Source organism: Rattus norvegicus, chromosome 15 (assembly GCF_036323735.1).
Source record: "Rattus norvegicus strain BN/NHsdMcwi chromosome 15, GRCr8, whole genome shotgun sequence".
In the NCBI taxonomy this organism is placed as follows: Eukaryota; Metazoa; Chordata; class Mammalia; order Rodentia; family Muridae; genus Rattus; species Rattus norvegicus.
In genome coordinates, this window is record NC_086033.1 from 59331897 (window position 1) to 59352991 (window position 21095).

General features: G+C 45.4%; 1 protein-coding gene across 10 annotated transcripts in view; it reads left to right on the forward strand.

The window, feature by feature from the left end:
- Enox1 (ecto-NOX disulfide-thiol exchanger 1) overlaps positions 1-21095 on the forward strand; it is a 564401-nt gene that overhangs the window by 407378 nt on the left and 135928 nt on the right. For all 10 annotated transcript variants that reach the window (XM_039094030.2, XM_039094033.2, XM_039094034.2 and 7 more), the window contains 2 exons: positions 16890-17063; positions 18232-18438. In XM_039094030.2, coding sequence (XP_038949958.1) covers positions 16890-17063; positions 18232-18438 — 381 coding nt within the window. The remainder of the gene's footprint in view (positions 1-16889; positions 17064-18231; positions 18439-21095) is intronic.

Below are 21095 nucleotides of genomic sequence, written 5' to 3' on the forward strand. Positions count from 1 at the left end.
GAGTAATATTCCATTGTGTAGATGTACCACATTTTCTGTATCCATTCCTCTGTTGAAGGGCATCTGGGTTCTTTCCAGCTTCTGGCTACTATAAATAAGGCTGCTATGAACATAGTGGAGCATGTGTCTTTGTTATATGTTGGGGCATCTTTTGGGTATATGCCCAAGAGAGGTATAGCTTGGTCCTCAGGTAGTTCAATGTCCAATTTTCTGAGGAACCTCCAGACTGATTTCCAAAATGGTTGTACCAGTCTGCAATCCCACCAACAATGGAGGAGTGTTCCTCTTTCTCCACATCCTCACCAGCCAGCATTTGCTGTCACCTGAGTTTTTGATCTTAGCCATTCTCACTGGTGTGAGGTGAAATCTCAGGGTTGTTTTGATTTGCATTTCCCTTATGACTAAAGATGTTGAACATTTCTTTAGGTGTTTCTCAGCCATTCAGCGTTCCTCAGCTGTGAATTCTTTGTTTAGTTCTGAACCCATTTTTTAATAGGGTTATTTGTCTCCCTGTGGTCTAACTTATTGAGTTCTTTGTATATTTTGGATATAAGCCCTCTATCAGTTGTGGGATTGGTAAAGATCTTTTCCCAATCTGTTGGTTGTCGTTTTGTCCTAACAACAGTGTCCTTTGCCTTACAGAAACTTTGCAGTTTTATGAGATCCCATTTGTCGATTCTTGATCTTAGAGCATAAGCCATTGGTGGTTTTGTTCAGGAAATTTTCTCCAGTGCCCATGTGTTCAAGATGCTTCCCCACTTTTTCTTTTATTAGTTTGAGTGTATCTGGTTTAATGTGGAGGTCCTTGATCCACTTGGACTTAAGCTTTGTACAGGATGATAACCATGGTTCAATCTGCATTCTTCTACATGCTGGCCTCCAGTTGAACCAGCACCATTTGCTGAAAATGCTATCTTTTTTCCATTGGATGGTTTTGGCTCCTTTGTCAATAATCAAGTGACCATAGGTGTGTGGATTCGTTTCTGGGTCTTCAATTCTATTCCACTGGTCTATCTGTCTGTCTCTGTATCAATACCATGCAATTTTTAATCACTATTGCTCCGTAATACTGCTTAAGTTCAGGGATAGTGATTCCCCCAGAAGTCCTTTTATTGTTGAGGATAGTTTTAGCTATCCTGGGTTTTTTGTTATTCCAGATGAATTTGTAAATTGTTCTGTCTAACTCTCTGAAGAATTGGATTGGTATTTTGATGGGGATTGCATTGAATCTGTAGATTGCTTTTGGTAAAATGGCCATTTTTACTATATTACTCCTGCCAATCCATGAGCATGGGAGATCCAGACTTTTGTTTGCAAACTTTGCCAGTTAAGTTGCAGGCTGCTTATGCTCCTCAAGTTACATTTTGTGTGGAAAAGTTGTTCTTTTCTGAGTGTTCTAAGCACTCTCAATCTGACTGGCCGGGAAACGCTGTGAGGATTTAAGGAGATTTAACCGTTACTCTACTGACCTGCCTGCTCCAGTGCGGAGTCAAGGTAAATTCAAATGTTTGTTGCTATAGCTGTGAACTGGCCGTGGTGGTAAGTCTGACTTCAGGGTGTCATGCGGCTGAGCACACATAGAACAAGTCTGTCTTTGCATCCTCACCCTGGCTGCCCCTTCCCTAGTGATAATAAGATGAACAGCTAACAAACCCTATGGTCCTTGGTATTCAGAGAAAAGATTTATGTAAAGAATACCAGATGCTAATTGCTTAAGATCCCGTGGGAAGTTATGCGGTAACATTGTGCATCAAACAACCAAATACTGCTTTCGTTATTTTTTCTAAAGATTTGTTTTATGTACGTGAGTCCACTGTAGCTGTCCTCAGACACACCAGAAGAGGGCATCAGATCCAATTACAGATGGTTGTGAGCCACCATGTGGTTGCTGGGAACTCATGAACTCTGGAAGAACAGTCCAAGCTCTCAACCGCTGAGCCAGCTCTCCAGCCCCCCCCCCCCATGCTGCCTTCAATTGTCCCTTTGATATGAACTCTGTGAATCTGTAAATGTCACCATGTCTTTCATTCCCTTAAGCAATTAGCTATAGGAAGTAATGCCACATGGCAAGGATGATACCGAACCCTGGGACAGCACTCCTCTTTTATGCCACTGAATAGCACAATGAAAGCAGTATGATACTTACCTACACTTTGAAGGTTTGCATTTTCTCAGCAAGCCCACAGCCATATGTTGATCTTATTTAAAAAGGTCAGTTCTACATTGTTTTAACCCTTTCTGACAGGAAGATGACACGGAAGCCTGTATAAGTTACTTAGACAGTGTCCCGGATGGTTTTTAAGTTAAATATTGAACAAATTTTCATGTTCTTTTTTATTTTAATTTATGAAATGTTATCTACCTGTAAGCTGCTTCTATTAACTGGAACTGAGTTTGATAAGTAAAATCACAAAGTCGGCCTATGCACATTGCCTTGGAAAGACTCAGAGGTCAAAAGGAAGATTCGCCCCCAAACCCGCCATAGAGGCCCGTGTGCTGCAGAAGCCCACGTTTCTGCATAGTTAGCTCACTAAAAAGATGTCTACATCACCAGGGCAGCAGTGCCAGGCTCCTCCTCTGATTGCAAACAAAGGAAGGAACTCTGTAGAGCAAGCATTGTACACCAGAAAGAAACGTGCTAGCATGGGTGATTTCGTCTTTCAGTACATACCCGAAGTATCTCCGCCCTTTGGATCAGTGGTTCTCCACCTTCTGAAGGCCGCAACACTTTAATCCAGTTCCTCATGTTGAGGTGATTCCAACCACAAAATTATTTCGTTGCTATTTATAGCTCTTAGATTTGGATTGTAAAGTAAATATCTAATATGCAGGGTATCTGTTATGTGACCCCCACTGGGGGCCACATCCCACAGGTTGAGAACCACTGCGTTAGAACAACAGATCAATGTGAAAGATAGATATACAATAATTTAAAAGTATTTCTTGGGTGTTTGACTACGTGTTCAAACATAGCTCTCAATATTTGGGTTTTGTTGTTGTTATTGTTATTGATTTCCTTATTTTTCTTTTTTCCCCTCTACTGTCTGCTCTGGCACCAAAGGCATATCCGCTTAGACAAAGCAGGGAACACAGGAAGAGGTTATTTAGGTTTTCTCCCCTCCCCCACACCCCCCATCATTATGTAACAGCCCAACTGCACAAAGTCACGTAACATCATACAGAGAGAAAATTAATCATCAGCTAATGAGACGGGGGTGTGGAACGAAGTTTGAAAGAAGTAATTTAGAGTCCCCAATTAGGCCCTATTCTAGTGGGTCCCTCGTGAGCGCAAGCTGCTGGTCCCAGGTCCTGGAGAGTGAGAGGGATGTGGAGGCAGAGAGCAGAGGAAGGGACAGGGAGCTGTGGGAGGGGAGGAGGGAGGAGAAGCGGGGAAGGAGACATAGAAACTACAAAGAGGCCTTTCCAGTGCTCTCAGGTGTGGGCTGCTGAGAAGCCAAATTAGGAAGGAGAATGGAGAGAATGATCCAGAAACCCCTTCCAGAGCAGGCAGTAAGTGGGCTGTCTATGCTAACAAGGCCCGGCCTCTGCAGAGCCCTTCCGGGACCTGGGAGGAAACAGGTGATAGGAAACTCGATGTTCTGTGACCTGCTCTCCGTGTTGTTCCGACAAAGGAGGACAGACCTTGTGGGTGGTTTATCCACTAAGGAGAGGAGATGCAGAACCAAGGGCCAGGACCTCAGAAATCCTATGTGCGTCACTGACGCTTGGCAACTGTCATTCAAACTAGAAGTCAACAGCAAAGGGTTTGCTGTGCCGGAGAGTTCTATGGACTTGCCTAAGAAGGTATTTCTACAGACTAGGAACTGCCTGAAGAGCAGACAACATTTTCCCTTCCAAACAGGGCAGTAAGTGGGCCTCATCTGCCTCTGTGACTGAGTGTGGCCGGCGAAAGAGGAGAGTTGGGGATGCTCATTTTATACATAGTGAGGACCAGGGAGGGGGAAACTAAGAGAAGAACAGAAGGAGAAATCAGATGTGACCATTGCAGGAAGAGACCAGTGCTGGCAAAAAGGATCAGCCCTGTTCCCAGGAGCCCGAGCTCAGAGTAAGGAAAATGGATCTAACCGCAGGTTACCAGCTCCTGAGTCAGTGTGTGAGGATCTGTTTCACAGGTGAAGTGTCTCCAGAAATGGAAAGGCCCCTGCTGGGGAGCGGGAATGCGCTCACCCTAAGAACCATCCACGGGCAGCTGAAAGCCCACGAAACAGGAAAAGCTCCCAGTGCTCTGGGTTCTCACTCCCACCCCACACTCACCTGGAGTCATAGCTTTCGAAAAGTCATTGTACGTCTCCGGAAATTAATTTCTTCAGCACTCAGTCTAGAAGACAGAATAGAGCAGTGACCACACCATTTCAGCCCTGAACTGCCATATTCCGTAGGCCCAGAATCTCGGCTTCATTGCCAGTTCTTCCATTCCTGCCATCATGGCTTCTTAAGTACCTTCCCAGTGCCTTATTTTTCTGTTTAATAAACTGTCTATTTCTATCGCCTAAAATTGAAAAAAACTGACTGAGTTCCAACAGGCAGAGGGAGTGCAGTACGGCTGATTCTGACGATGGCAGCCCAGGTCTATGCACACCCGGACTCCTCAAGTACTGTATCCTCAGGGCCCGGCCCCCAGCACCAGCACAGTTTACATGGCACTGATAAGCCCTTGCCTCCTGCTCCCCCAGAACATGTGTGGTTTTTCAGATGCAGGCTCCTGACACAGGTTGCCACAAGGGTCTGTCAGACCTCTTTGAGCAGTCAGTTTTCTGTACTCATTTCTGTGAGAAGTTTTGAAATAACGTTCACTTCATGACACGTCCCTTTCTCAAACATGGGCACAAATCTCCTCGTGCCAGTCAACGGTACAGAAAATCGCTGCTGACGGCCGCAGTCCCATTTCGCCAGTACCACATCCACGGCCAAGGAGCCGGGCTTTTTATTGATGGAACGAGGTCTTTGTTTATAAAGTGTACACAGCAAGCCTGGAGGAGCTCTCACTGGGTATGCATCTTGGGTTTAAACGGAAGACATACCTCGCCACCTTTGGATCCCTTCAGAAAGATCATAGGTGGATTTTCAATTTCACTCCCCCAGAGACCCCGCTTGTTCACTTATCTTGCAAAGTACACTGTTAAGTTAACATGGAATCCGTGTAGCTCATTTTTCTCAACGACTCTGGAGCAATCTTCAGGGTTTGTTTCTTCAGGAAGGGAAAGACTGAGAGCAGTTCTGCCTCTGGGGAGCTACTCTGAGCGTCTCTGTCTCAGAGAATATCTGGAAGTGTCTCCTCACCTGTCATCTCAATAAGTATATTTTGAAAATAACTTTGCTTTTCACATTCCCATTACTTAACTAGAAGTCATTTTAAAGAAATAAGGTTGAGCCCACAATCCCAGGACATAGTTGGCTGCCCGAGACAGGAAGGTTGTAAATTCCCTGCCGGCCTGGATTACATAGAAAGCTCTAAGCAAGCCTGGGCCATGTATCTGACAAGACTCTGTCCTGATATCAGAGGTCAGGAAGCCCACTATTAACCCCTTCAGGACCCCATCCCTCACAGCCTCCTCGTTCACAAGGTTACAGTGACAAATCAGGTAGATTAAGACAATAGAAATTTCTGTTCTGGAGGCCAGAGAGCTGAGATTGGCTATCTACAGAGTCCATTCTCTGGCTGGCTCTCCAGCAGGATGTGTCTCATGCCTTTCTCTTAGTCCTGGTGTCTGGTGACTGTTCTTGGGATTCTGTGCATGCAGCTGCAAGTCCTCAGTCACCACCTCTGTCACCACAAGGCATTCTTGTGGGTGTCTGCTTGTGTGTTTTGTCCTCATCTAAGTTCACAGGCTGCTTTAGATAGGACCAACTCTAATCCATTATGACCTCGTCTTAACAAGAAGAGCAAGCACCCCCTTTTAAAATTAAATTATAGTCTAATGTGGAAGCCTGCATTAATTATTTACACAGCTCTCTGGGAGTGCTATAATTTGCCGTTTATAACATCTCCTCTCCCACAGAGTATGGATACCCCATTCTCTGTGCTCTAAGGCACCTCCGATCTTAGCACGTATCATGCAGTATTGTCATTTCCCATTAGCTTTTTAGTCATTGGACTGTCACATCTGTGAAAAAAAAAAAGAACTCATATTTTACAACATCTTGCCTGCAGTGTCTCACAAAACATTCAATACCTAGTAGTCACTAGATTTGCCAAAAGAAACAATTACCATCACTGTGAACTCTGACGTATATTCAATGTTAATATATGTATACAAGGCTACACAAACATTATACTTTATAATGTTTTTAATAATTATGAATCCTTATTGATTACTTGCCATTTGCATGCAAACCAAGGTTCTCCCCCTTTACTCCTAACATGAACAGTGGAAGATAAATATAAAATATTGTAAATAGCTTGCTTAGAAAGATGTGCAAACGGTGCATGGCAGACCCAAGACTGGTTCTCAGGTCTGTTTGACTGCACGTGTGTGCTTTCTATGTTTTGATGCAGCTTTTTACCAAGGTGTTCTTGGCTGCCTCATGCTGTAACAATAAAATGTCTAATGTTTGTGTTTAGCATAGTTTTTAAGCCCAGATTGGCTGAGGAACAAATTACCCATGACTTCAAGATCACTTTTTGAAAAATGATTTTCCCCCTACTTTTCACAGAGTTGTTTAAAAATGCTTGAGCAAAAGAAAAAACTGAATGTTCACATCTGTCTTACTTTTCAATCACTGAGACAAAACATCCTGACCAAGGCAATATATAAAGGTAACATTTAATGTGGGGTTCACAGTTCCAGAGGTTAGAGTCTGTCACTGTCACCATGGGGAGCATGGCAGCAGGCACAGTGGTAGAGCAGCCACCCAGAGCTCACATCTCGATCAGGAGATGTGATACAGGAGGCAGAGATACCTACTTGGGAATGATGTCAGCTCTTCAAACTTCAAACTCACGCCAGTGACCCGCCAGCAAGGCCACACCCCCTAATTCTTCGCAAGCTGTTTTACTAACCGGGGATGAACTATTAAAATACATGAGCCTACGGGGACCATTCTCATTCAGACCACTACAGAATCCTTACTGACATTATAGACAAGCAACATTTATCAGTTGAAAATGAAGACTCTACCGAGAAAAGCTCTTCATTCTAAGCCCAGGAAACCGAGTGCCTTGTGTATCACAGGTTCCCCAGTAGCCTCACAACGAGCCTTATTTAAGTCACCCTAGCAAAGAGAAGCAGTGCGGCTTGTTTTCCAGGACCACTTATCTGCCCCTCTCCCAGTCCTGGACCTGGCACTAGCTACACCATCCCAGGACCTGTAGACACCTCTGGCCTCAGGCAGGAGAAAGAGCCGAGAACCCTACCCTTTGACCTGTGCCACATGCCGGAGAAGTAGGGTGTCAGCTCCTTTGCCAAATGCCGGACTTTGGTTCTGACATCTAAACCGTATCTTGCTTCTCCAGCGTGAGGCTCAGCAGATTAGCCTGCCAGATGCTTAGCAGTTCTTAACCTCTGGCCCTGAGTTCTTGCTGCTAAGCCCACAGAGAGCCAGGGACCAGAGTAACCTGTGCCCTGTGCCATGTGGATGTCGGTCATGCCTAGGCCCTTATTATGGACTGCTGGCAGTCGGCAGTGTCCTTAGTCAGTTATTAGAACATCTTGGGCTCAGGAGGAAAATGGCCATGTTCCCATCCCTGATTGCTCTCCTTCCTCTTATTCTCTTGGAACACTGTGTTCTGCCTTCTGGGCCAGACCTGGTTTTGGCACTGACAGCTTGTCTCTGTTCCCCCTCAGCATCAGCTCCAGCTTGTCTTCTCTATTCAGACCTGACCTAGTCATATGCAGCTCTGATCTTCGAGAGACCCAGATGCCCTTTTTTTTCCCTTTTTTACCTCCCCAGTAAGGTCGGATTCTCACCTTAAATAGGACTGTCTTTACTAAGGTGTCCACTGAAAAGGACTGGGCAAGATCAAGTCACTACTTGGGAACAATCTGCAAAGAAACAGGGATGTGAGGACGACTCACACGGCATAGGGACGAGCCTGGCCGATACACATCTGGCATGCAAGGAACTGCCACTGCAGCAAGAATACAGAAGAATACAGGGACACTCACCAGCCTGCCGTAGCACCATCCCTTGTGGTCTTTAAGATGCCATGTGCTTTCTCACTATGTCATGGCCACTTGTCCTGTGCACTTTATGGTAGATCTTGGAAAATTACTTGGAATTCCTCAACTTTATAAGACTGCTAGCAGTTCCCTTCCTCAATAACTCTTAGATTTGGCTCATGTATTCAAACTTTTTTTGTCTGGACTTGGGGCCTATCAAACCCTGTGATTTCCCAAGTGAAGAATTTGTATAGTTATCCTTGGAGGCTCACAGCAGTAGCAAGTGCTCAAGAAATGTTGAATGAATGAATCAATGAATCAATGAATCAATGAAGTTAATTAGTTCATCTCTCATCCCATTAATATCCTAAATGCAAAATCTTCGAGCCAAACCCTGAAAAGCACCCATCTTTGTCAAGTCTGTACCAACAGCTACACAGGAAGCTCTAGCAAGTTTGAGGGCTACAAAATGAGTTCAAGGCCAGCCTGGGCAAATTAGTGAGTCTCAAAACATAAAGCGAAAAGAAAGCTGAAGGTTGAGCTCAGTGATTGAGTGCTTGCTTGGCATGGATAAGACTTGGTTCAGTCCCCAGTACCAAAAATAGAGAAGTTCATCTCAGCTGTAAAATTCTGGACTATGATATGAACCCACAAGCCAGATTTCTGCTTTAGCCTTTTATCCTCCCATATGAAACAAGAAACACTGCTAAGTCTCTGCCTCCTGCTGCTCATGTCTTTGGAGGCAGAGACAAGAAGAACTAGACATAGCCAAGGTAGGGAAACCTTTGGGTGGCCTGTGAGTAGTGTTTTGAAAGGGTACTTCTCTTATGTCCTTGATTGGACCTTCCCATGCTGCAGTGTGAACTGCCTTCCTCTTTCCCTAGGATAGAAACTGTAGCTCACTGTCTAAGTACTCCACAGTGGTTGCTCTCACCTATGAGGCATTTACATTGCTGTTATCCGTGTCTGCTGTGTATTTTTAGAGTTTCTACTTTGCCTTTCTTGACCTAACATAATATGTTTTTATGCCATGAGAAATATCTTACACTTATGCCAGTTGTGGTGGTTTGAATATGCTTAGCCCGGGGAGCGGTATTATTAGGAGTATAGCCTTGTTGGAGTAGGTGTGGCCTTGTTGGAGGAAGTGTGTCACTGTGGGGGTGGGCTTTGAGACCCTTCTCCTGGCTTCCTGGAAGATAGTCTTTTCTGGTTGTCTTCAAATCAAGATGCAGAACTCTCAGCTTCTTTTCCAGCACCATGTCTGGCTGCATGCTGCCATGTTTTCTGCTATGATGATAATATACTAAACCTGAAACTGTAAGCCAGACCCCAATTAAATATTTGCCTTTATAAGAGTTTGTTATGGTGTCTCTTCATAGAAATGGAAACACTAAGACAAAAGTTGGTACCAGGAGTGGAGTATTGCTGTGATAGGTCTGACCATGTTTTTGTTTGGAGGAATGTGGATTTGGGAACTTTGGATGTGGAAAACCATGGAATGCTTTAAATGGGACTTAATGGGCCATCCTAGTAGGATTAACATAGAAGACCTTGGTGCTAAGGATGATTCGAACTGTGCAGACCTGGCCTAAGAGGTTTCAGTGGAAAAGAATTTTAGCATGTGGCTTAAAGACTGTTCTTTTAATATTTTTGTGAACAATGTGACTACTTTTTGGCCTTGTCTGAGGAGTCTACCTGAGGCTAAGGTAAAGAGATTTTAATTAATTGCATTGGCAAAGGAAATCTCAGAAAAGCCAAGTATAGACTCTGTCCTCTGATTTATTCTATGAAGAGTGTTTGGATTAAGTATAACAAGCTTAGAAAGGAAAAACATAAAACATATGGTTTAAGGGACACCAGGAAGTAAAATGGAGCTAAATTTTATGTTCAAGGGTATTAAATAGAATTAAGTGAGGTGACCTTAGGGCAAGATCCCACCCAGCTTAGCTTATTGTTTATGCATTTGCAGTTGAACAAAGGAATAGTTAGATCAGGTTAGGCATTATTACCTGGTCATTGTTTTCATTTGGGCTTTTAATTTGGCATGAAATACAATACAGAATGGAGGATAAACCTGTGATCCAGATCTTGAGGCATAATAGCCATGAAAAACTTAGGCCCGGGCATAATGGTATATACCTTTAATCCCAGGAGACAGAGGTAAATATATATCTGAGCTCAAGGCTAGCCGGGGACAGAGATAATACCAAGGAGAGAAAAATTTAGGTCCAGGAATGGTGATACATACCTTTAATCCCAGAACTCAGGAGACAGAGGCATGAGGCATGCCTATCTCTGAGTTCAGGGTCAGTCTACAGAGCAAGGTCCAGGACAGTCAAGCTTAGGCAGTGAAGGAATTAGAAAACAGAAAGCTGGTAATGATGTAATAGCATAGTGGGTGATGTTTCAGTCCCAACAAGCAGCAGAATTTGGCAGTTTTTACCATGTGGCTCTGGCTTTAGAGTCAAGAATAGAAGGGGTTATTGGGGCAGTTGATGCTGATTAACTAGCATTACTGAGGTAAAATTTTACCCCAGAAGAGGTAAAATCTTCTGGGGAGTGTTTCTGAGAGCACCAAGAAGCTGTATTCCAGAGATAGCCAAATTTGTACCGCAAGCTGCAGATGGGCTTGGTAGTGTGTAAGAGTCACCCAGATTGTACTGGTTGTGAAGGCATGAAGGGGTCATGAAGGACAGCTGAGGCTTGACACTGTGAGAGGCCAGGACAGGCCATTGGTGAAGGTGCAGCCTCAGTTGCAGTTGATGGCCCAGGACTGAAGGGGTCATGCAAGGAAGTTGAGGCTCAGCATCATGAAGGGAGCCTGTGAGAGGCTCTTGGTGAGGCCTGATTGCAGTGGAAGACCCTAGCGTACTGGAGATGCCAGCACCACGGTATGATCACCAGGAACAGCAGCAGCAGCAGCAGTAGAGTCAGCCAGAGCCCAGAGTGCTGCAAAGCACAGAGCTGGAGAAGTAACTCAAGCTCTTGGGGGAGGCCCAGATCATGTGTTCCAAGATCCCAGTAATTGGAACAAGAATTTGTGAAGTTGAATTTGCCGCGGATACCCCTAAGGTGTTTGGGATGCCAGAACCATGAGTTGCCTGCCGAGGAAGCTGCTAACAGGGAGAAGAACCAGCCCAAAAGGAGAAGTCATTGCAGTCAACAAAGATGGAAAAGGAGTTGGGTCTGAAGACCACCTTGATGTCACACACGGAGGCGCAGAGTTTAGAGCTTGCCCAGCTGCTCTCCTGTCTTGCTTTTGTCCAGTATTTCCTCACTATGACGTTTTGGAATGGTAATATATACCCTGTTATGTTCATAGTACGCAATCCTATTTTTTTTAATTTCAATTTTAGAGGGGATTACAGTTAAGAAATTACATGAATCACAGAGGAGACTTTGACCTTTGAACTCTTTTTTTGGTTTTTTTTTTTTGTTTTTGTTTTTGTTTGTTTGTTTTGTTTTGTTTTTCCAGAGCTGAGGACCGAACCCAGGGCCTTGCGCTTGCTAGGCAAGCGCTCTACCACTGAGCTAAATCCCCAACCGACCTTTGAACTCTTAACATTGTTGGACTGGTATAAACTATGGGGACTTTTGAAGTTGGACTAAATGTATTTTGTATTATGTTATGGCTAGATATGGCCCCCCACAGACTCATGGATTTGAACAAGCCTTTGAGGCCAGGTAGTGGAATGTGGTGGTCTGAATAGGGTTGGCTCAGGGAGTGGCACTGTTAGGAGGTGTAGCCTTGATGGTGTAGGTGTTGCCGTGTTGGAGGAAGTGTATCACTGTGGAGGTGGGCCTTGAGACCCTCTTGTCTCCCCGGAAGACATTCTCTCCTGGTTGACTTCAAATCAAGATACAGAACTCTCAGCTCCCCACCCTGATGATAAAGGACTGAACCTCTGAACCTGTAAGCCAGCCCTAATTAAATGATGTCCTTTGTAGGAGTTGCCTTCGTCATGGTGTCTGTTCATAGCAATGGAAACCCTGAGACACAGGTATTCTTATAAATAATGTTTTCTTTAGAAAGAAAGACAGACAAACTAATCCTTTCCTCTTTTTCCCACTCAAATACTGAATCTCAGTTCCTTTGAGGTCCAGCATAATTTAAGTGTTAATTCCTTTCTAAGCCCCTCCAAGCCTCTGCACTCACCATGCAGATCTCATTAAACCTCACAGTCTCTTCCTCTTGATGCCTCAGAAAAGGCAAAGTAACTCCTGTTACATACTAAACATTCTGCTCATGAATATACTGTCTTTTGTCTCCACTTCTGAGTATTTTATCTATTTGGCCTCGAGATAGAAAGCAGACAGACGTCTGTTCTGTTCAAACCGAAGGCAAGCGCCAGCACCAGGCTCCCATCTCATTTGTGGGAAACATCTGTTTATTATAATGCACGGGACTTGAGTTTCAGGGTTTGCAGTCCTGAGAGCTTCCGGCCTTAAATCATCCCCAGTTGGCAAACAATAGTGAGGGCCAGGCCAGGAGAGAAACAGAAACAGGGGAAGCCTGCTTAAGGGGTGAGATTAACAAAGAACACAGGTGGGCCAGCACCCCGCCCCTCTTCCACCCCTCCTGCCCTGTTAGCTCATGCACTCACCTATGGAAGCGCTGATTTCAGTGACTGTGACATTGATACCCTTTCTGCCCTGGCTCTTCTTGATGATTCTCATCTACATCAGAAGTGTATCAGAAGTGTGTGTGTGAGTGTGTGTGAGTGTGTGTGAGTGTGTGTGAGAGTGTGTGTGTGCGTGTGTGTGTGAGTGTGTGTGAGTGTGTGTGAGTGTGTGTGTGCGTGTGTGTGTGTGAGTGTGTGTGTGCGTGTGTGTGAGTGTGTGTGTGTGAGTGTGTGTGTGAGTGTGTGTGAGTGTGTGTGTGAGTATGTGTGTGAGAGTGTGTGTGAGTGTGTGTGTGAGTGTGTGTGTGAGTGTGTGTGTGAGTGTGTGTGAGTGTGTGTGAGTGTATGTGTGAGTGTGTGTGTGAGTGTGTGTGTGCGTGTGTGTGTGTGAGTGTGTGAGTGTGTGTGAGTGTGTGTGTGAGTGTGTGAGTGTGTGTGAGTGTGTGTGAGTATGTGTGTGTGAGTGTGTGTGAGTGTGTGTGAGTGTGTGTGAGAGTGTGTGTGTGCGTGTGTGTGTGAGTGTGTGTGAGTGTGTGTGAGTGTGTGTGAGTGTGTGTGTGAGTATGTGTGTGAGTATGTGTGTGTGAGTGTGTGTGAGTGTGTGTGAGAGTGTGTGTGTGCGTGTGTGTGCGTGTGTGTGTGAGTGTGTGTGAGTGTGTGTGAGTGTGTGTGAGTGTGTGTGTGAGTATGTGTGTGTGTGAGTGTGTGTGAGTGTGTGTGAGTGTGTGTGAGTGTGTGTGTGTGCGTGTGTGTGTGTGAGTGTGTGTGTGAGTGTGTGTGTGAGTGTGTGTGAGTGTGTGTGAGAGTGTGTGAGAGTGTGTGTGTGCGTGTGTGTGAGTGTGTGTGAGTGTGTGTGTGAGTGTGTGTGAGTGTGTGTGTGAGTATGTGTGTGTGTGAGTGTGTGTGTGAGTGTGTGTGAGTATGTGTGTGTGTGTGAGTGTGTGTGTGAGTGTGTGTGTGTGTATGTGTGTGTGTGAGTGTGTGTGTGAGTGTGTGTGTGTGTGAGTGTGTGAGTGTATGTGTGAGTGTGTGTGTGCGTGTGTGTGAGTGTGTGTGTGAGTGTGTGTGAGTGTGTGTGAGTGTGTGTGAGTGTGTGTGAGTGTGTGTGAGAGTGTGTGTGTGTGAGTGTGTGTGAGAGAGTGTGTGTGCGTGTGTGTGTGTGTGTGTGTGTGAGTATGTGTGTGAGTGTGTGTGTGTGAGTGTGTGTGTGTGAGTGTGTGTGAGAGAGTGTGTGTGCGTGTGTGTGTGTGTGAGTGTGTGTGTGTGAGTATGTGTGTGTGTGTGTGAGTGTGTGTGTGTGTGTGTGTGTGCGCGCGCGTGGTGATATTTAATTTTACAGGTACATTTTTAGAACTAGTATCCTGTATTCAATGACCGAACACTAAAGCTGTCCCTTGCACTGGTGATACAACTTCCCAGTGGTACTGGTTTTGAAGGCATGAAGGGACTCGTGGAGAACAGCTGAGACTTGGCACCATGAGAAGCCAGGAGAGGCTCTTAGTAAATGTGCAGCATCCACTGAAATGAGCAAGCCATTAAGCACTGCTCCTCCATGGTCTCTGCATCAGTTCCTGCCTCCAGATTCCTGCTTTGAATTCTTGCCCCAATTTCCCTCTCTTGTGCACTATATGCTTTAAGGTGAAATAAACCCTTTCCTCCCCATGTTGCTTTTGATCGTGGTGTTTTATAATGGTAATAGAAAAGTAACTAGTACAGCAACAATTAAGTTGGGTCATTTTCAAAGTGAACATGGAAATCATCATATTTTTACATTTTTAAATATGGAACCAGACCTGGCCCTTTTCCCAACTCTGTCATTTGTCTGTTTTATGATATAGGATATTTTACTTAAATGATTTAAATGTCCATTTCTCGGTCTGTCTATGAGGTATCACGATACAATGATATCTTACGAGGATTCTGGATAACCATTTCGGGTCTCATCCTTATCCATTCCAAACTTCTATGGCTTTCAGTATCACTGTTCTGAACCCCGTGTCACAGAGTTCTAGAGTCATGGAATGCTGTCATTGCTCCAAGGGATATGCCAGTCAAAGCAGCCATGGCATAGTTTAGGAAGCTGAGAACCAGGGTCACAAAGGAACTTCCTAGAATACTTGCATGACAGCTTTGTAAGAAATGTTTGTCTAGCATTGCACTCAGGCCTGTTTTTACAAACACTGCAACTATGACCAGGCGAGGACACTGGGATGTAGATCAGGGTTACACGGCTTGGGCTGTTTCACCCACAGAGGAGTAGGCATGTCTGCAGGAGACCCCTGTGGCCTCCCACACATTCAGGTTTCTTTATGAACTACATCTTTGCTTTTGCCATCTGGCTTGTCTAAACACTCAACACCCCTAAGCGAAGATTACGGCCATACAGAGGGGCAAGACATCTCTGTCCATGAGAACCCAACAGGAGAGGGGGACAGAAAGGTCAAAGGGCAAATACCTAAGTAGAGGCAGGGAAAGACAGCAGAGAGGTAGTTTAATTTTTTCTTTTCAGAGTGGTAGAGAGTCTCCAGGCCCTCCCTAGTGTGACTGCTTTTCTTGGAACTTTATCTTACCAGAGATAGTGTTGTTTTCTACAGAGAGAGAAATCCCCAAGACAGGGATCCCCTTTGTACACAGTGTTGAAAATACACCTGTGGTTAGCAAGGGCTTACTTTGTTTGTTTTTTAATGATAGGTAAATCTTGTCCATTTGTCACACACGCGCACACACATGCACACACACACATGCACACACACATATATGCACATGCACACACGCACACACATGCACACACATGCACGCGCACACACACATATACAACACACGCGCACACACAGACACACACACACACACACACACACACACACTGGTGCTTTAAAGTGTGTATAGGGTTCTACTGTGTACTTCCATGGATTCAGTTTTCGTTGTTGCTGGCTTGGTTTTGCTTACTTGCTTAGATTTCCCCATGAAGCGGTTGGTTGTATTCGTAAGCCTGGCATACTGCACTTAACTGACATCGCTAACATCACAGATGTCAAAGATTCCTTATTTTGATTTCTGGCTAGGACTCCTGTCCACACGACACAGATTCTCAGTATGTCCATCTGCTCGTACATCTGGGTTGACTCCCCATCCTGGCTATTGTGACTCATGCTGCAGTGTGCATGGAGCGCAGGTGCCTTGATTCCTCGACTTTGGATGTTACGCACTGATGGGATCACTGGGTCCCTGAAAGTCCCTGGTGTTTATACTGGCTTTATTTATTTATACCGGCTGCACTCATATACACAGGGACTCTCTTTTCTCTGTTCTCGCCAACACTTATTATCTTCTTAAAACCCCAGTATATCACCTTTGACGTTATTTGCTTCATTGTCACACTCAGAAATGAATGCAGCCTTTTATATGGAAAATCTATCCTCTTTGGCTCTGTTTAGTTTTGTGGTTGTTTCCAATACAGGACATAAAAGTTTTCGAAGGGTGAGCCAAATGTTTATTGATAGACTAAAAGGAAGAAAGTGTGATTATAGAATAGAATTCAGAACTATAGACAGCTAATCTTACACCTGCGTGCCTCAAACCCAGCCACGGCAATTACACTCACTCTTTCGTGTCAGGCTTCCCCCCAGGAGAAACGGGCTAGGTGGGACCTGGGTGGTCATTACAAACCGTGAACATAAAATCGAGCTTCCCCAAACGTCGGTCACTTGGGCAAGAAGGGACTTTTGATAAAAGTAGGCTGACCATTCGATTCTCGAGGCACTTCAATGTCAAATGTTCTTTCCAGACTCTAAATCATAAAGCAGTGTAAACAGTGCCCTAACGTTGAGAAACAGAAAATCGCATTCCCAGTAATAGCAGAGCTCCGTGGAGCACGGTTTCAGGCTTCAATATGCTGTGTTCCGTTCTGCCGCACTAATATTTTAAGTAATAAAACTTCCTTTTTGTAGAGTCGTGGGTTCTACATTGTACAGTCTCTCCTTCACCCTTCTAGAACCGTCTTCTGTAGTACTACACCGTATACCAAGAGATCTCCCAAGAAAAAGGGAATGCAAAGTCAACCAATCCGCGTGAGACCGTTACACAGACAGAACCAACAACGGGGAGTGAACAATGTCTGGCCAACATGCTGTCTTGTGTGCTTTTGCAGACTCAATCTGTGTGCCGGGCTTCGATCCAGGACTCAACATGATGACCGGGATCACCCCCATTAACCCGATGATCCCTGGCCTGGGGCTGGTACCACCCCCACCCCCAACGGAAGTGGCCGTTGTCAAGGAAATAATCCACTGCAAAAGCTGTACTCTTTTCCCCCAAAATCCAAGTAAGTGAGAAGTATCCGCTTGTCATATAAAGCTATTTATATTGCCACTTTCTTTGGCAATAGCATTTTGTTCATTTTCAGATGCGCAATGTTCTGCCCAAGGCTCTGTCTCTACGTTAGGACAGGTACACAAGGACGTATCCATGGAGCTGTCCAGCCACTGAATAAATACCGTGAAGCCAGTGGGCTCTGAGAGTTGATGTCTAACACTAAGAATCTTTCCCGTGTGCAGCGAACTAGCATTTTCTGGAAAGCATCATGTGAAATCTGTTAGCTTCTCCATCCACCTTCACAAACGGGAGAAAAAAAATCTCAAGTGTGTTTTACTAGAAGGAACTGTGAATTATTCTGTCAGGTGGCAATTTGGGGGAAAGGTGAGAGGAGGGAGGACTACGCATCTCAGAATTTCTGGGCCAAATCACGTTCACTTGAAGGACCTATATGCTTGATTAATTATCCTCTGCTACTAAGTTTATAGGCTTAAATAGCTGGAATTTTTTTAAATTCATATTAATCAGTGTTGTCTGTTCGGACTGGACTTCTCAGGAGATAGCTGTAGTCATCTACATATAAACTAGGCAAACCGTTATGACAGCATGCACTATCTTTTCACACAGCCTCCCAAAATTTCATAGTGTGCTCATTTAAATGTGAATAATAAGCAAGGCCTTTTCCACACTCAGGACCTTTGCCGCCAGGTAAGTACTGTTGCGTGCTCTCTGGGCTGTGTTTCCCTCTTCCTACGACGCTACCCCTTTATCTGGCAAGAAGACAAAGCAGAGGCAGGCCGGGGCTTTTCGCCCTGTGTCATATCATCGTGCTTTGTACTTACGACACTCTTCCTCCTCTTCTTCTTCTGGGCGTATGAAAGAGAAATGAAATTATGCTAACACGTGTTATCTTTTTCTCGGACAAGCACAGCCACTGTGAGCAGAAATGAACATGAGAAATGAAGGTTGGGAAGCGGGAGGGGAGAAGATCAGGAAACACGATGGGGGCGGGTGGGGAGGGTGTGGGAGTGGGGATGGGGGGGGGACATAAGTTGTTGTAAAAATTGACTATGCCGTGCCTCAGTGTGGAGAACACTCTGTAAGTTTAACTTTAGCCCCGTGAACCTGGTCAAGAGCCAATCAATAAGAGACAAAATCCTGTTTCGTTGTGATATTAGATCTTCCACCTCCTTCCACAAGAGAGCGACCTCCAGGGTGCAAGACTGTGTTTGTCGGAGGATTACCAGAAAATGCTACGGAAGAAATTATTCAAGAAGTCTTTGAGCAGTGTGGCGATATCACAGCCATCCGAAAGAGCAAGAAGAATTTCTGTCACATTCGCTTTGCAGAGGAATTCATGGTTGACAAAGCCATTTACCTCTCTGGTACCTCGCTTTAGAAAAAGGGGTTTGCTGGGCATGTTGTCTGTCCTGTTTTGTGATGTTACTACGAGCTCCTTTCCTTTCTGCCTTCATGCATGATAAGTCCTAGTAGTTTGGGGGCTGGAGAAGGAGGCATTCACCTCTTAGCTCAGCTGTCTCGTGCTGTTCGTTAAGCCCGTGCCCCTCCACAGGCATGTGTGCCTACTATCCAGTCTGGAGGAATTCCACAGAGCTTCTAATTAATGTTCTCAAGTGCGTATTAGATGAAAAGCAATATTTTGAGTACTGAGGACCATTATTATTATTGGATGTAATCCTCTGGGGGAGTAAAGTACTCTCCCAGAATAATTCCAGTTTCTTAAAAGTGCATTTACAATTTCACCCCAGGGACAATGAAGCAAGAGCCCCTCCTTCCAGGGAATGTGTTCCCTGGCCTGTGATGGGCCCTCTGCCCTCACACAGTTGGTAGCTCAGCTGCCTGCTCTGCCACCATTGTCCTTAAGACCAGGCTTTCAGAGAGTTTTGCAAACAGGAAAGGGAAGCCTAGTGCTGCCCCCTGCTTTGTGGGTATCCATCAGGGAAAGCATGTGAGTTGGTGCACAGAACCTCGTCACACTCTGAGGCTGATGCTGACTGAGACTTTAGAAGTATTTATTTTTAGATTCCCCTCACTGCCCTTTGCTCCTCCTCCTGCGACATCTGAGCAAAGGTGGGAAAGAATCAAGTAAAACAGGCAGTCACCACCCGCAGGTTTTCCTGATGTCTGCGGCCAGTCTCCACTGTCCTTTCATTCTGTGTGAACTCCTGACAGGTTGAGGTTACCGCAATACCCCAGAGACCTTCTTGTCCTAGATGGGGATCCAGAGAATGTTAAATCCCTTACTGTACTTCAACCCTCGATGAGGAAACATAAAGTCTGAGCATTCCACAGTGGAAAAGAATAAAGATATTTTACGACAAGCACAGCACCCAACTGTGGTCCACAGGGCCCTAACCCTAACCCAGATACCCTACAGATTACCCTAACCCAGGTAATCTGTCATTCTGCTTCCACCTGTGGAGCAATCAGTTTACCAGCAAGACTCCTAGGTGAGGTTAGTCACATGGATATGAAGTGCTCCGTGGGAACCTCTGGGTGTCAGAGTCTTCTTAACAAAACAAGCCCAGTCAGGATAAAGGACAGATGCTTCTTTCCCGTCAGTGCCTGCCCAGAAATCTGGGTTCTAGTCACTACATCCGATCAAACTATTACTCGTCTGCTAGACAGTAACTCCATCCTGGGTGAGGGAAGAAGCAGGTGGGTGAGTGTCCTTTTCAACACTAACACAAGCCAACTTTTAGACAAAACAGAAAACTCAGAAGATGCTAACAAAGATGAACAGTGCCAAATATAGACACATGGAGGGAAACATAGACAAACTCTGACGCTTCTCGGTAGTTCCTTTGAAGCAGGAGGAAACAAAGGCCCCACCCACTTCAACCTTCACTGCCTGGGCATAGAGAAGTCTCCAGCTTGCTCGGGTGGTCTCTGCAGCTGAGAAGGTCTGAAACCCCAGCTGTTGGGGGAAGGGGCAGGAAGGAGAGAAGGTTGCCCCCTCCTCCCCTTGTATAATCTCATGCAAGCCCAGCTGGAAAGCCTAATTTTAGGAGCACTTTCACATTTGAGGGCCAGGCTAAGTTTAGCCTCAGCCTCAGCCTCTTCAGAGTCTTTTAAGGCCGTAATGATGAGGTTCTGATGAAAGAGGGCCAGAAATGTTTTAGAGAGTGATTTCTCTGGATATGAGCAGAGAAAGTTGTTTTGACCAACTCAGACAGCTGGCCAGGACACGACCTGCTGTTTTAACTTCCCACAGCCCTCCACCATATTCCTAGTCAGCATTAATTCCGCTCACGGGTGGGTGGCCATTTGCATCCGGGATGGGTGTTCTTTTTCCGCGATGCTGTTGAAACCTGGAAGAGAGTTTAATCAGATGACATCTGTAGCAAGCCATACTTGAAACTTTTCAAAAAGTGTATGAAGGGCCCTGCTGGGGGGAAAGCCAGCTTCCAGGGGGATTTGTGGCTGAGCTTTAACCCTAAATCCTAGGGGTAGCCATTGCAATGTACAGGACAAGGCACACACAAACACAGCCCAGCTCTTCCCAGTTGCTTCTCATTTGCCATCCCTTGCAAGGCATAGGTGCTTATTTTTGCTCCTTTCCTCTAGCAGCCCCTGCCAGATACACTCCTGCTAAGACCCGAATTGAGGTTGTGAAAATCTGACTGTTCCGAACTTGCTGTCAACTCCTCTAAATTTGAAGTTAGGCTGGCTGGCAGCATTCAGCCCTGTGTGGACCTCTTATGACCTCTCAACCCCCTTATCCCCTATCAGTCTAAGTTGGGAGACTCACAGTAAATCCTCCCGTCCCCCTAAAGATTCCTACCCCCACCCCCTTTTCTGTCTTGCCTAGCTATGGGCTCTTGCACTCGCCTCCTGTGGCCTTCAAAGATTGCATGGACAATTTGTGTGGTCGTGCAGGCTGGGTGAGGTGCTGCTATGGGGCCTCTTGATTGAAGGTAACATATTCTCCTGCATGCCCTAGAGGATAAGTGGAAATAAAACAGCATTGCAAAATTGCCCGGGTAATTGTGGCTTTGGTAGAGGCAGAGAGAAAGCCAGA